This window comes from Pipra filicauda, unplaced genomic scaffold, assembly GCF_003945595.2.
Source record: "Pipra filicauda isolate LSUMZ 115617 unplaced genomic scaffold, ASM394559v2 scaffold345_size814242_pilon, whole genome shotgun sequence".
Taxonomy (NCBI): Eukaryota; Metazoa; Chordata; class Aves; order Passeriformes; family Pipridae; genus Pipra; species Pipra filicauda.
In genome coordinates this window covers 423,129-439,687 of record NW_024104471.1, presented here as the reverse complement: position 1 = coordinate 439,687, position 16,559 = coordinate 423,129, and the positions used below count along the sequence as shown (strand labels likewise).

Here is a 16,559-nt window from a genome sequence, read left to right as displayed (position 1 = left end):
AATCTTCAGAAAGCAATCAATATAAGAATGTTTTGTTTATAAGCCCATGCATTAAACTGACACAGCTGTTAAAATTTATATTTTCATTGATATGTTGAGTAATGCAGGATACGGTGCTTTCACAGTGATCCACTTGTTGTTCCTACTTTAATGCTTTTAATCCAAGCCGATTGAATTTTGTTGAATTTGCTGTTTCTAGAAGAAGTATATTTTTCTTTTCTTTGTTTCCCACAGACACTTTCCTCAAAATAGCTACTGAAGCTTCCAGTTTATACAGAAGTTCTTGATATTGTCAGTTCCTGTTAGTATGAATTCAGCATATTTGTATTCACAGATGCAGGGTGGGTAATATTAAACCAGTCTAGTGATGTTTCCAGTTATTTATAAATTGCTGCACAGAATGTTTCAAAGAGGGAAAAATACTAATATAAAAATATACTTTACAAAGTCAAAAAGTTGTCTTTATAGTATTCATTTTTAAGCCTTACAGCTGAAGCTGAGTTTAGACTTCACAAAAGCCTTCACATTTTTGTGAAGTTGATACAAATTCAGGACTGAGCTTTATAATCTGAGTAACCCAAGAGCAGACCATTTCATAATAAGAAATAATTAAAAGAAATGTCTCTCTTCATCGTGTCTAGGTGGAATTGTTTCTCTGTGCAGTCTAACCCAGAATGCAGTTTTGTGGTTTTGTTTGTCTTCTTTTTTGTAATGTCATAGCATTCACTGAAAAATTATAGAAAAATTATTTGAAGAGAAATCAGATAAATCTTCAACACCTGTGAAACATCGTAGTTCCTATCCAGTCTGTGTTTCATAAACTCTTGGGCTTACTGATTATTGGAAGAGAGCAGGAGACTGCTCACTGTGTAGCTTGTGTTGCACTGAACATCACTGGAGACAAAGCACTAGGCCAGACAGGCTTTTGGTCTGAACGAGCGTGACTGTTCTTATGGTGTCGTAAGAGTTCCAAAAATACAGAGCTGTTTCTGTCTCTGAGTCATAAGAAGTTGATGGATACCTGTCTTGATTACATTGCAGGCAATAATAAATAAGAGGTCGAGGCACTAGGACCGAGGACAGCATGGGCTCTGTAGACTATGCCAGTTGGCTGAGGAGTGTTTGCTCTTTGTTGGCAAAGCAGCTGATTTATACAGTGATCCTCTGTGTACATCAAGGAACTGAAGAAATGGAGATTTGAAAATTGGACCTCCTTGCATTTCTTTGAGATATCAGATCTTCTGGCCCTACGTTGGCACTGGCTTCCTTCAGTGAAGCATCTTGCCTTTTCAGGCTAATGTTCCAAATGGTACTTGCAGAATTTAGTGTAAAATCTCTGTTTCACAGAGCTTATGTACACTTATATATCCCTAGTGGGATTTATACTTAGATTAATAAACTAAGTTAGTAGTAGTGCTTTTTCTGCTGAGTTGGTTCTGAATCATAGAAGTTGGAAGGGACCTCAAAAATAATCTAGTTCCAGCTCCTTGCCAGGGTCAGGGACACCTTCCACTAGACCAGGTTGCTCAGAGCCTTATCCATCCTGGCCTTGAACACTTCCAGGGTTGGGACATCCACTACTTCTCTGGGCAATCCATTCCAGTGCCTCACCACCCTCACAGTAAAGAATTTCTTCCTAGTATCTAATCTAAACCTACTGTCTTTCAGTCTGAATCCATTCCCCCCTGTCCTGTCACTACATGCTCTTGTAAAATGTCTCTCTCCATCTTCCTTGTCGGCTCCCTTCATGTACTGGGAGGCTGCAATTAGGTCTCTCCAAAGCTTCTCTTTCCCAGGCTCACCAACCCCAATTCTTTCAGCCTTTCCTCATAGGAGAGGTGCTCCTTCCCTCTAATCAACTTATTTCCATTTACACAACTTACTGAAATGCACAAAGCCAAACGAAAATTGGACAGTAGGATTTTCCATAAGGAGCTGGCCTGATCCAGTTGTCCCGGCCAGGATGAAAAGACTTTGTCTCAGAGAGTTTTGAAAAAAGCCCAAGAACTCTTTATGAACCATAAGAAATATTATTCCTAATTCTCAAGGTTTAAAGAGTGTTCTTTCCAGCAGTATAGCTTGTCTAATTTTTTATGAGTTTGACAGAGGATAGCATTGAAAACTTTTGCTAATCATTTATATCTGATGTCTCTCAATTTCTGTGAAGGGGTTTGCCCTCTGCTTTACTCCAGGGCAAAGAGTTAATTTGTGCATGAATTCTGTGTTTACTTTTATTATAACTTCTCACCTTTCAATTTACTAGAGCATGAATTTACTTTCACGGGGCGAGGGTGGGGGGAAGGTGTGGTGTGTGCAGCTTCCCAGGCATTGGATCTGGAGTTAAGTAACTTCAGAGATCTAGTTGAAATGTTGACCTTCGTGGAAGAAAATTTGAAGCTGTGACCTTGAGGCCAGTGAATACCTGAGAGTGGAAGAAAAATAAATAAACATAGTTTATTTTAAATGTCAGAATTTTGAGGATCTAACTCTTTCTAATTCTAAAACTCTTAGAACTAAATGCGAACTGTAATACAAAATCTGACTTTTGTTTACCATTCATATTTGTGTTTATTTTAAGAGCAGAAATGTTCATATTTTGGTTCAGAAACTTTCCTCTCATGTATTTTACCAGGTAGTGCTTTGTTCAGCTGAAGTTTAAATCCAAAGCATTTATTCTTTGTGGGTTTGGTGTTTCTTTTTAATTTTAACTAGTTAGCAGTTGGAACTAGTTAGATGGGTACTGAACTAAAATAATTAGGGTATTTTTTCACCTAATACAGTAACAAATAATGAATGAAGATTTGCAAAGTTGGAAGCTGTAACATTTTCCTTTATATCATGTATAACAGAGAAAACTTAAAATATCTGATAATTTAAAATTAAATTAAGAAGGACTTTATTAAGCTTTTATGAACAATGCTTAAAACAACACTGAAGGAATGAAGGGTTTTCAGTTCCTAGAGCTGTTATAGAGAGGAGCTGAAGGAAGCTCACTTTGCACATGCCATTCTGTCAGCGTCAGCTTTTATATGTAAGGATGAGACTTTGTACAAACATGAGTAATGAAATTTGGGTATGGTACCAATAGTAACTGTAACTCAATATCCATGAGTCCTGTGGAGGAGCTGCTGTGAGGTCATTTGTGTTCTTACAGCATCATAAAGTATCAGTCAGATTTAGCATTTTTTAAAGGGTGTTTTCTCTTTTCCTTCTCCTGAATTTCAGACTTGTATTAGCAAACTTAATGGGTTTATTTTTGGAAAGAAATGTTCAACTTTGCCTTTGGTACTTCATAGTGCAGTAAATTTAACTACATTCAGTTCCCTTTGTATCTTAAATTGAATTATTTAGCATAATACATTTAAAAGCATCATAGTTCTTAGTGCTTGTCACTCTAACTTTTATCAGTAGCACACAAAGGTGGTGGTTTTACAGTGCCAGGGTAATACCCAGCTGCCTGTATAAGCCAGTTTAGCTTATTAAGTTAGCTGGTTTTCATCATGGAGGTATTGCACTGTGCTTCACCTAAGGATGTCCCCTTATATAAGGACTGACCAGAGAGCTTAGCAGTTCTACCTGAAATAGTTCGGTATCAGGTCTTTGTTCAACTTTGGCTAATCTGTATTTCTCTATAAAACTTTCCCCTCTGCCTCAGTGCGGACACTTCGTACTTTCTTGCTGAAAATAAAAATAGTCTTGTTTTTACTTATTACATAATGGGTAATCAATGAAAGAATTTTTTTACCCTCCTGCCTATTCCAGTGAAGTGTATTAAGGGGAAATAGAGCAAGTACTGCCTGTATTAAGAAATAAAATTTGAGCCATAATCAGAGAATTATGGAATGGTTGGGATTGGAAGGGATGTTAAAGATCATCTAATTCCAACCCCCCCTACCGTGAGCAGGGACACCCTCCACTAGACCAAGTCCCATCCAGCCTGGCCTTGAACACTTCCAGGGATGGGGCATCCACTGTTCCAGTGCCACACCACCCTCACAATTAAAGAATTTCTTCCTAATGTCTAATCTAAACCTACTCTTCTTCAGATTAAGGCCATTACCCCTTGTCCTGTCATTACATGCCTTTGCAAAAAGTCCCTCTCCAGCTCTTTTGTAGCCCCTTTAGGTACTGGAAGGCTGCTGGAAGGTGTCCCTGAAGCCTTTTCTTCTCCAGGCTGAACAGCTCCAACTCTCTCAGCCTGTCAGATAAATAGGATTTGTGGCTGGGTAGCCCTGGAGCATCCTGTATAAACAGTGTTCCTTAGGCGGTCGTTCTAGTGATCATCAGGAATTCTTCTGCTCCCAGCAGCTGTGTATGGTTATTTAGGACTAAGGATTATCTTAATTAGAGAGTTATGGCAGGTTCTAAAAGGCCAGGATGCAAATATGCATTTATAACTTTTGTAGTTGACAGTGTCCTGAGTCCTGCAGAGCCAGTGGGAGACATGAATCAGCAGTTGTGCTCCTGTGGGGTGTCTGGATACAACAGAGCATGTGGCTGGGGGAGAAGCAAGGTGGGAAATAGCGAGGGTGGAAATTGTGCACATTTCTTCCTTCCAGGGCAGGAGTCGTCTTGCAGCTGAAGAAGAGCGTGGGGGACTTCTGAAGCTTACCCAAGGCACTCGTTATTTCATTATACCATTAAGTACAAAGCAGTGTAATACTTGAATTTGAGTATTTAAACAGTTTACAAACATGTATTTATTCATCCCAGGGGAAAAAATGGTGGTGATAGTTAATTATTAGCTGTGTCTGCTAAACGTTGGAGGAATTTGTAGGCCACAGACAAGATCCAAAGATCTGAATTTCTGGAGTTCTTGTCAAAAACTACACCCTTCTCCAAAACTGATAGTATTGGCAACCTCATTTTTAGGAGCAACCTTGGGAAAACATCTGAGTTGCCTAAATGTTAACATTCTTACCTCTGGATAGCTGCTGGTTCAAGCCAGCCATGAAAGATTCAAATTTAATTAAAGCTTTTCATAATTCTGAAGAACATCTTGTTCATAGTGAATACATCTGTTAAATATTATGTTCTTTTTGGACACAGTAACCTGTAGTTTTACATACAGAATGTAGGTTAAGAGATTTGCAAGGGATATTGACTCTAAGCACAATAGTTCTGCCAGAGCTTTTTCATTTTATTTGAAATGCAAATCTCAGACTGGGACTTATAGGGTAAAACTAGCTTAGCAAAATAAATTTAAGAGATTCAGACCAGTTTGCTCTGTCTGCACTTCCTGGAAGATCTCATTACTTAGGTAATTATAACAAACAGGGTTGCAATATCTCTGTGGGCTGGGCTCTAAATTAGTATGAGCGTGTGGCTTAGAAGGGTCAGTAGTAATTTAGACTTATGTCTGCTTAATAGTAAAACTTTGGCTATTAATAGCGAGGAATTTTTACTGATCAGGCAAAAAAGTAAATTCTTTTCTTCTTAGGGACCTCAAAAGGTGAGTAGATTGGTTCTTGTATTTTGCTGGCATATAAATTAATAAGTCCTGAAAGTTAGAATTTGCTAATATTAGAGCTTGTACTATAATATTAGGGATAGTTTTTGTTCAGTCCTTATCAAAGCTGAAAAAACCTTTTTTTACCAAATATATGTATATTTTTACATAGTTAAGTAAGTCTTCATGTTCTGCATCTGTTGATGTCATTCAGGAATGAAAACTGTAAAAGGAACTGTGATTAAAATACCAGCAAAGAGATGGATCCTGTTTGAGGGATTGATACAGGTGTCTTATTATTTAATAGTGTTAGAAAAAGAATCCACAATTGCAGGTATTTGTACAGAACTAGATGAGAAATGGTAACTGAAAACACGGGAGATCTAATGAGCTGTTTTCACAATATTGCTCAGAACAGTCCAGCTGTAAGAAGGGAGTGTCTGGGAAAGTAAGACTTGCCTGAAGCACAAGCAACAGGTCTGTCTAGAAAAAGATGTCAAGCAAGTAATATTACATTATCGCTATGGAGCAAAGAACATTGCTTTTATTAATAAATCGTTGTTTGGTAAGCAGGTTTTACTTTAGCTTAGTGCAGTTAAGCAGCAAATACACTGTGGGTACAGGTGAGAAAACAGGCTGAGTGTGGAGGCTGGGAGGAGATAGAAGACTTACTTGTGGTGGTGTTTTTCAGCAAAACTTCCTGGATTTTGCCAAGGTCTTGATGGAAGGTTTTTCTATAAGTAAATTTTCAAGTTTGCGATGGAGTGTATCAGCATTTTCTGTACCTTTGTCGCTACAGGTGGTCAAATAGTAGATATAAAAATATTAGATGTTCAGAAAAATGGTAGTTCTGCATTTCTTGTTGTAACAACAGCCATGCTTTAGCTGCTTTAAGCCCGTGGAGAAGTAGCCTACAGCACAAAGAAGGGCATGGACTGCAATCTAGAAATAGAAACTCTATGCTATTTTTAGTATTTTTCACTCTTTTTCCTCCTGATTTTGAGCCAGTCTGCTGTCCTGATTTACCAGCACAGCTGGTGGCCATGCATTTCTGGGGGAGTGGCCGGTGGCCACATCCGCCAAAGGCACAGGGTATCCTTGGTGCCTCTCTGGCAGCTGCTCATGTGGGTGGATTTCCTTTCACTAAGGTGATTATTACTGATGTTATGGCTGCTTTGAACTAGAGGAAATACTGCAAGCAAGGAGGCTCTCTGCAGTGGAGAATCGGGGATCTCTCAAGTCTTCAGTGGCATGTAAATGTGGCAACAGAAGATGGAAATCTCCCCGAACCAACAGACTGGAGAAACAGAATCAGAGGGAGTGTCTGTAAAGCTCATGTGTGCAAGGGTTCTGAAATTTTAAGTTTATATCAGCTGACTTTCCAGATTATTCTGAGCACAATTTTTGTTATTTCCGGTACCATTAAATGAAATATTTGTGTGACATGTATTTTGGGTAAGTTCAGTTACATTTAGCGTCGTTCATACTTAAAAGATTGTTTTGACAAAAAAGGGAGAGTCCAGAAACAACCATTCATTTACATTAATCTTTGCCTTGGGTGACACTAAAGATAACACATTCTCATATTGCTCTTCAGATCAATGTGATCTGAAGTTAGATAATGGCTTACCCATTATGACAAGCTATAAATGGCAGAGTTCAAATTAGAACACTGTAGTTTCTGACTCATTCCTGCATCTGTCTCTCTAGATAGTGGGGTTATATACATTGACTGGCATGGACATAGGGCACTGATAATACAGAGGTTACTAATAAATTAGCTTTCTTTGTGTATAATTCACCAGTACTATGGAGAAAAGTCTGTGTCTCAGGATTCTTAGTTTGCAAGAGAAGAAAATAATTTTGACTTGATAGTACAAATTTTCATTGACTCAGGCTTATTACTGAGACTGAACAGCAGTTGTGATGCAGTAATTTGGACTCAACCATAAGTGTACTTTTAGAGATTTTTTTTTTTTCCCTGACAGTCCCACTGAAAGAAAAAATTATTAAGATTTTATTTTAAAGCTAACTTTATCCTGAGTGCTGATTCTACATTCCAGTGTTTAGTCAGGCTGCAGCTGAGAGAATAAATGTGAGTGGTTTAGCTACCAGTCATGCAATTGGCCTTGGTGGCCAGTGCCTGAACTGTCACTGGATGGACACAGTGCAAATCTATGTGAATTGCCATTAAAGATTATTGTAATATTTATTTAAATTCAAAATACTTGATTTCTTAGTGTAAGTAATGACACGATAAATACAGATTAATGGCATTTCAGTAGCACTGGACAAATAGACCCCACAAACATAGGACCATTGCCTCTGCACTTACCTACAACCTGAGTCATTTGAAGGACATCTCTATCCATTGTCAGACAGGTGTCTTTTGTGAGGCTTAGAAAGCTGTCAAAATGGAACAGTTTTGAAATACAGATCTTAAAACTTGCTGTGTCAGAAGACTGAATGTCAAAAGACTGAATTGCACCCTTCATGGAAGAGAAATGAAAATACTATGACCCTTTGTAGGCTTTGTCAGTATTTTGAGTTGTGTGTTAGAGCACTGTGAAAGTCATGCATAAGTATGTTCCTCACTGTGTGGGCACTGGTCTCATGCTTCAGGGATGAAGTGATGTGCAAAAGGGCCTTATTTCAGAGGGAATTTTCTCACTGGCAGTGAAATGGGCTGCATAAATTATTTTCCCCTTTGAAATGTCATATGTTGACAACAGTGACTGCTACTTGTCTAAGAGTCCAGCAACACCAACTCACAAGTAGAGACTCATTTTGGAAGATTTTCTTTGTTACCCTCAATGTCAGACGGTAACATGAATGTATTTAATCCTGTTTTAAAGAGGCAGCAGTAACTTCAGACAATTCATACCTGGGGCATTTTTGTTATTTGTTCAAATCTGTTCAGAAAGAATTGTGTTTTCAGTGTCATGATGAAGTGGTGGAAATATTGAATAGGGATATAGAAAGGAGGAGTAAAAACTTTCAGAATTGTCTTTACTCTTAAGGCAGCAATCAAAAAGGAGAGTTTTGTTTATAGTTAGGTATGTTTTTCCCCATGTCTCCATTGTTTTATTGAACCCTAGTCAATCCTCTTTTTTTCCCACAGAACAAAAGGTTGAGGTGCACTGAATTTGAATCTAGGAAGCCATTGATAAGGATGAGGAGTAGGGGCATCTCAAGCTTCCAGTATTTGAGGTTGTTTGGTTTTGTTTTCCTTGTTTATTAGTAAAGTCTCTTTAAAAAATGAATCACTGATGAATTAAAACCTCAGAAATCCCAAGTCATCTATCAAGAATAGGAACAGGTTTTTTGTTAGTTTTCTTCTTACTAGGCTGTATTTTTGCTAGCATGGACTTGTGTTTCTGTGGCTTGATTTATAATGTAACAGTGACATATTTTTCTGTCAGGTTATTTAGTGTAATACACATGGTTTCATCTGTCTTTTCAGTAGAAAGAGTAGAGATCTGAAGAAATTCCAGATGATGGCTTCTGACGCGAGTCATATGCTGGAGGCAGCTTTGGAGCAGATGGATGACATCATTGCAGGTATAATAATGCTTTATTTTACACCATATTATTTTGAGATAAAGTATGTTTCTCTTTTTTTACTTTTTAATAATTATTCTGAATTTATCAAGTTCTCTGACACACATATTTCACTATTGACACTCTGGTTCAATAGTTAAGTGAAGAAAAGTGAAAGTAAATTAAAGGAAGAAAGCCTACAATTCCCCCTACTGAATATTGAAGCAAGAGATATTTGCTTTAATGCTATATGGTAACTTAAACACATCTTCAGCCATGTGGTAACATTCCATATTGCATATGTTAGTTTTTTATTTCAGTGTGTCTTTAAAAACAGTTTTCACCGAGTCTTCTGATTAGCTGGGTAGTATATATCTGTATTTTACACACACAAACCCACATAGGTATATAAAAATGTGTGTGTATATATAAAAATATACATCATTTTCTTTATGATGTATATATTCAAAATAGTTTGCCTAACAATTATCTTCACAGCCTAATGAGGTAGAATGTGTATCTTTTTGTCTACATTTATATCCAGAAGTGGAGCTGAGAACTGTATTTTACACAGCTGTCCACTAGAAAGGCATATGATGCAAGACAGGATTTGCTGTCTTTTGGTGCTCTCATGGTAAGGCAATTAAAAGATCTTCTCTCAACATTACAGCATTCAAGAAGAGAAGTTAATTTCTGTGGTTAGGCCTCGGTAGCCTTGGGGTTTGTGCTCACACACGTTCAGTGTCAGCTCCTAAAAGGAGTGTCTGGGTAGGGCCATGTTCTCACCTGTGCACAATGGGAAAGAATTCAGCAAAGCTTTAGAAATCTAAATAGTGACACCCATGCTGTGCCTTCTTCACTAATGATGATGATGATGATGATGACATCAGCCTCTTGTTGCTGCAGTTTTGCTTCTTCCTCATCTTCTTCCTGCTCTTCTACTGAAGCTTTCTATCCAGAGACTAATGTGGAGCTTCAAACCTCACCACCTGGCTAACTGTGATTAGGTTGGAAGTCATTATCCAGGATTTTTAGTTTAAAGAATCTCCAGGGTTTTGGGGTTTTTTTCTCATCCACATATGAGTCTTCGCTTCATTCGAAATGTGTCAGCTTTACCAGACTGCTAATTGTAAATGTGAATATGTGATAGATGTAACTACACAAATAACTTTTCACACCGATGGAACAAGCCCTAGACAAATAGGAAAAAAATTAGATATATATTTCCTTCTCCCTTCTGTTTGTGAATGCAAAACCTTATTCAAACAAGGTTTTAACCAACAGAGGATAATTGGGATTTTATTTTTTCACCCCTCACAACATATAAACAGGGAAGCATTGAACTCCCCTTAAATGTCTAAGGAGAGAACAAGTAAAACTAGTCCCAAACCATAACTCATAAACTAGGGAACTAAAATGGTTTTTTAGCCACTGCAAACATTGGATTATGATTCTGACTAGTGCTATAAAGTAACCAAAGTAGCATAGAAGGCCATGTCTGTTTGATGAGGATATGGAACCTGTGTCCACAAATCACCTGCATACGTATGGAATTCAGTGTCTCTCTTCTGTAGTGATTTATACACAGCTCAGCACACACTGGTGATATCATGGATGCACTAATTGATTCCATTTTTCAGAAAACTCAAGAAAGAAAAAAGAGTTGTTATATTTAAATCAATTTTCAAATTAGACACTTATTTTTTTCCAGGAACTGTCAGTTGTGAGTAAGACAATAGGTGTTTAGTGTTGGGTGTTGTTTCCATGCCATGGAAAGATAGCCTTATAATATGTGGCATAACTGATTAAATGGCAATATATGACTGCCTAAGAAATACACTTTTTTTTTTTTCTGGGTTTCATGCTAGGAAAATAATTGAGGTCAGCAGACAGATTTTATGTTGTTTGTTTGTTTCTAATATTCTTTTCCTTTCCCACACACCTTTTTCAGAGTGTTTGTGCCATTACATTTTAGGGTTTAATTATGATAAATAAAACTAAATTGTTCCAGGCTTCCAAACAGCATCACTTTTAACTCCCTCACTGAGTTGTCGTGATACAGAGAAGCAAAGCAAATGCTGGAAGAACTATTCTGTGTGAACCAGCTGCATGCAGGTCCTGTTCACAGTTGTTCTGTAGTGGTGTTGGTGACCAAGCTCTAAAACAAAAAGGCATACCAGTGGTATGTGGAGTTTGTTTCCAAAGTACATGGGCAGGTCATGACCAGATTGGCAACCTCTTCAAGAGAGTTGACTTTGTGGCTTTACATTACCTACTTTTTTAGTCTAATGTTCACTGATAATCAGTGTAACACTGAAAATGGGCTTATATAAATAAATCTAATGGGAGAAGAACCAAGATATTTCCCAGACAGTGCATCTGTCAAGTCTCATCAATGTTAATTGAATACTTCCCATATGATTCAGAATTGTGTCTACCTGTACCAATAAAGAATCATATTGTTTTAGTCCTTTACTTAGTAAAAGCTCAATTAGTTGGGAAGGTTGTCTTACCTTATTCATTTATTTAGTATTTTTCATAACTAGAAATAGATAAGACGTTTTAAGACAGGTTGAGTTAAGTCTGTTGTGGTCATTCTCCTCTAGCTGATGTTCTTTGTGTTCCAGAACTATTTCTTGAATATTCTGGTATGATTTAAGGACCAAATGTATCTGCTGGAGTCTATACTTGGATACAGTTATTATCCAAATTTGTCTCAAATTGAGGACCATAATGATTATTCAAGTTTGATTCTCTCTAATTCAATCCAATAAGCTTCTGTCTGCAATTTGGGCAGGGACTGGAAAACAGGAATGTTCTCTTGTCCTGTATGCTGAGAGAACAAATAAGGTAGAAAACTCCTTCAGAAGGATAACTGGATGAGTGTCATGAAACAAACCAGGACTGAGATTCTTCTAACTGCAGATTTACATATACCGTAGTTTGCAAATAATGGAAAAATAATCTGTACAAATGTAGCCACTCTTAGAGTCGACTGGAAACAGCAAAAAATCAACTGCTAAGAGCTTGTGCTGTTTCAGTTCCTGAAATATGGACATCTCTGGGTAGTACTGGATTCAAAGGCCAAGGCTAAACTTCATGACGGAGGTAAACTTAGGTAGGTGATGAAAACGATGTGTCCTTTGGAATGAGGCCTGAGTGGGTACTAGGAGAGCTCTGCTCTTCTCTTGACCTCAGAAACCTTGGCTTTAAGGCACAAAATTAGTATTAATCCCTGTTTTAGAGAAGTGAGAAGTCCAGAGCTGAATATCTGACCCTGGTTAATTTTTGAAGCTTGAGTATGTATGTATATATACACACTCAAAACCAGCATCCTCTCCATTTAATGAGAAAACATTCCTGATTTCTTTTCTTTTCTCAGTTACTATTAAAGTATTACATTGTTGTCTTGCACTCTAAGGTAAGAACTGGGCATGCAAATATATATTACCAATATTTACAGATTTTCAGTCCTACTTTTAGCCTTCTAATTCTAAAAGTCACATCCCTTGCTCCAATGGTTAACATCACTCATACATGAGTCTGATTAGTCCAACTAAGTCTCACTGTAGACTGTGCTCCTCAGTGCAATACAAAATGTTTTAGTGTTTAGAGTGCATGAGGGTAGGATTGTGAAGCAAGATTAACAAATTGAATTTCACTGGGCTTGATCAAATTTGACAGATAGGTCAGTGTTCCCAAGTCTTTTATGCTTCAGTACATCTGTGCTGATAACCCACCCTCATGGCTATATAAATTAGGCACGCTAAATGATTAGCCTTATTTGACTAAAATAGCAAAAAGGGCTAATGTGATTGTCAATGGACAAGACTTACCCATTAGCTGGAATGACTTGCACTCCAAACAGAGGCTTCCTCTAAAGAAAGCACCCATGTGTCAGGTCCATCTACCCATTCTTTGTTTGAGGTGCCTGACTTTGGCATTGCTTCCCTCTGAGGTTTAACCAGGTCATTACTCTTCCTTTTATTCAGCTTGTACCCATTTTTTAAAATTTGTTGCTTTGTAGGGCTGTAGATTTTGGTTATTTTTCTTTGTAATATATCCCAATGAATTAAAATAATTTTTATTTTATGCTTATTTTACGTCAAACTTCTTTTCTTTGTCAACGGTTTGGGAATCCATTGTTTCCCTTTGTGAATAATGACCATAACTGTAAGATTGAAAAGCTCCTGTCACAATATTAGAGTGTGCTGCAGCTCCAGAGTCTTCAAATCCACCAAGTAATAAGTGTAATTATTGAGTTTCCTTTTAACCAGAGCTCCTGCAATTATTGCTTACTGGAAAATAATGAGAAAGTTAAATGTGTTATCACATGGATGCTTACTAATATTACAGTATTAGCACTGCAAGATTACAAAGTAAATATAATTAAAAAGTTGTCCAAGACCTATGCTTGTTTTAATTCCCTTCTCTTGAGGTGGCAGAATGTTCAGTTCATGGCTTTGGCTTATGTGCTACAAACCCAACCACTTCCCACACCCTTGTTGAAAAAGAGGCCTTTAGAGGTAATTGTGCTTGAGAGATGAACAAGTTTTTAATTCAAGTTTAATATGTTTTCCTCATGGGATATACTTGCCAGACTTTGGAGGAGGACCTATTTGTGGGGGGGTTTTTTCTTTCTTTTATTGTCTGCCCCATCATAATTTTACTAAGAAAACAACAGAGTTTAAGCTTCAAAGCTACACTATGACCCTGGATGTGTTAGATTACTAAGTCACTGCTAGTTAAGTGATTTGAACCTGGATTCTAAATGCAGGAGTGGACAAAAAATACTGACATTCATTTGAACCTCTTTGGATGAACTTTAGGTTTTGTGAAATAAGTTCCTGTATCAATAATAGGAAATCAAAATATTTCCTAGTGACCTCATCCTTTACCATGAATAGTCATAGGTCATCACAGGATTCATTCAGTCTCACAGCACTTTAACTGAAGGAGATAGACACCTCTGTTCTGCTTCAGAAGGGATTGAAATTGTCCAGACCAGGCAGAAAGCACTTAATCCTATTTTTTTGTGGTGTGTGTTGGGGGGGTGCTGGTGGGTCTTATTGGAAATACATGCTGGGTGACATGCAGCTGATGGGCAGTAAAAGCCTGGGTAGGATGACTGGAGAATAGCTTTTATTTTTTCTTTTCAGTTTGTACACTTCCAGCTGGCTTTATTTCTTTGTCACTTATGTCCAACTCAAGGTTCACGATATTTTCAAATTAAAAATTTTGTTTCTATGGTAAAGGTGTATAACTTTTTAATAATTTTAATAGGAATCTTTGTAGAATTCCATTTTAGAGCACTGAACTGACTGTAGTTAAAATAATGATGAGAGAAACAGAAGAATTTAAATAATGAGCAATTTCTTTCATTGTAGATCAGAATAATTGAGCAGCTACAGCTGCAGTGGTTTTCTTGTATTTTCCAAATAAATCGTGATTGTGTTAAAAGGCTGTGCTTCAGTTATGATTAGTGTATTTCCCTTTCATTTTCTGCTCTTTTACAGTCAGTACCTCAGGAGTTTTTTTCTGAACAAAAAATAATGTATCTACAGCACTTGTTTATCTTGTTATTGCTATGCATTAAGTAAGGTGAGCATTTGTGAAGTTACAATATTGTGGCTTTTTTGAACCCTTAGTTACAGTGTGTTTTTGCTTAGATCTTATGGCAATAGAGCGATGAAAAAGGAACTTAAATAGTACATTACTTGAAATGAGGTCTTTGATAGAGAAATTTATAACTTCCTGTCATAACAGTTACAGAAAATTATGTATCAAGAATATTGTGAGGGGGAAGGAAAGATAAAAATCTAGTATATTAAAGGGGAAAATATAACAACCTAGCACAAATATTTAGGGTCTATAATTTGTAGTTCTTTATTTTATAACACTTCTTAGAGCTTGTTTTAGATGCTGGCACGTATCTTCAGATACTTGACTTCAAAAAAGCTAATTAGGTAATTCCTTAGACGTCAACTATAACAGATACATAAAAATTAAAAATGTTTTAAATCTTTAAAAACATAGCAGTTCACTCCCTATGTATTTAATGCATAACTTTTCAGGTCAGCTGTCTGTGGTCTAGCTTTTAGGTTTGTTAAAGACAATTTTAAGGCACGGCCTCTCAAACTGCACACACTCAAATAACCATTACAGCCATTTGTTACTGTGTTTTGTAGGGCCTTTACACTTGCTGTAGCCTTCAGGTGAAGGCCTTGCATAACTGTTCAGGTGCAGTTTTCATCTGTGTTTTAAAAGCATGTGAAGATCGTGGCAACTCGCGTGTTGATTTGTGCATGAGCAGCGTTGGCTACTCATTCCTCAGTCAGGGTTGCCAGAGCAACCTGAACTTTGGAATTTCCTCAGTTTTGAGTGCTTAACCTCGCCAGAGGTCATTGGAGCTATTTGGGCTACTGTTCCAAAATATACTCTCACTATCCTAAGCATACTTTCTCACAGATAGTGGGGCTCTGAGCGCGGGATAGAGTGAAGACTCTGAATCCTGTCTGTAGGACTGATGGATTCCTTCTGTAAACAGGACAGCACTACAGAATCTTATGAAGCTGAGAGCACTGAGAACTTGTTTTCTAAACACTTAATGATCTTCTACAAAAAATAAGTGTTTAAAATTGTTTTGCCTAAGACAAAATTTCCCTTTCAATGTCCAAGTCAAACTGATTTACTGACCCATTTCGTCTTTGACTTCCCTTGCCTTTCCAGAAAAACAACAAAATTAGAAGACTTCTTGAAAGTGAGAGTTTAAACTCATTTGAAATGGATGAATATTTACAGTTTAACTATGCTACTTTAAATTCTTCATCTCTGGCTACAGATAAACAGTTCTGTGAGTTTAAAACAGCAAAAATACTGCCATGTTCTCGACACCCACATCAGTTTACCAGAACTGCAGTACTGGATTGCACCTGTGCAAAACAAAATCCACACATCATAGCTGTTTGTATTAGGTTTTGAGGAAGGATTGAAAAGAAACAGAAACATAAATAGCTGCAGATACAATATGTAGCAAAGAAAGGCAGTTAAACCATGATGGCCATAACCCCATGGGATTGAAAATCTGAGGCACAAAGGTTCTTTTGTGGTTTGCATGATGTGATCTGTTTTTCAGTACATGAGAGAGTCAGTTGTTTAACAGGCAAGTGAACCAAGTTCTAAGACTTAAATTTAAACAAGTTTGAGATCTTTAAATTCAAGATTGTCTTGTCCACTGCTTTAAGGCAATGAAATTGATTTGAGAGTCTTTTTAAAAATCAAAATACTGTAATCTTTATAAAACAAGTTGCCTTTATATCCTCACAAAATGAATGGTCTTTTTTCCCCTATGCTTACAGAGACTAATTTTTTTTTTCATGAAATAGTATTCATGTTACCAGTACTTTACTACTGCTTACTACAAACAGTTATGAATTTTGTACTAAAAAGATGTATTTGTTGTACTTAGTACACTTAGTACTTAGACTACTGGTTACACTGGCCCTAAATACCTTCCTTTTTTATTTGTAATTTAAAAAAATAAAGGGAGAAAGTTGATGCAAGTATTTTT

At 37.1% G+C, this 16,559-nt stretch overlaps 1 protein-coding gene across 6 annotated transcripts in view; it reads left to right on the top strand.

Annotated features, from left to right (window-relative positions):
• Positions 1-16,559, top strand: part of PPFIBP2 (PPFIA binding protein 2) — a 101,517-nt gene that overhangs the window by 10,366 nt on the left and 74,592 nt on the right. For all 6 annotated transcript variants that reach the window (XM_039384299.1, XM_039384300.1, XM_039384296.1 and 3 more), the window contains one exon: positions 8,913-9,010. In XM_039384299.1, the coding sequence (XP_039240233.1) occupies positions 8,944-9,010 (67 nt within the window). In that variant the 5' untranslated portion in view covers positions 8,913-8,943. The remainder of the gene's footprint in view (positions 1-8,912; positions 9,011-16,559) is intronic.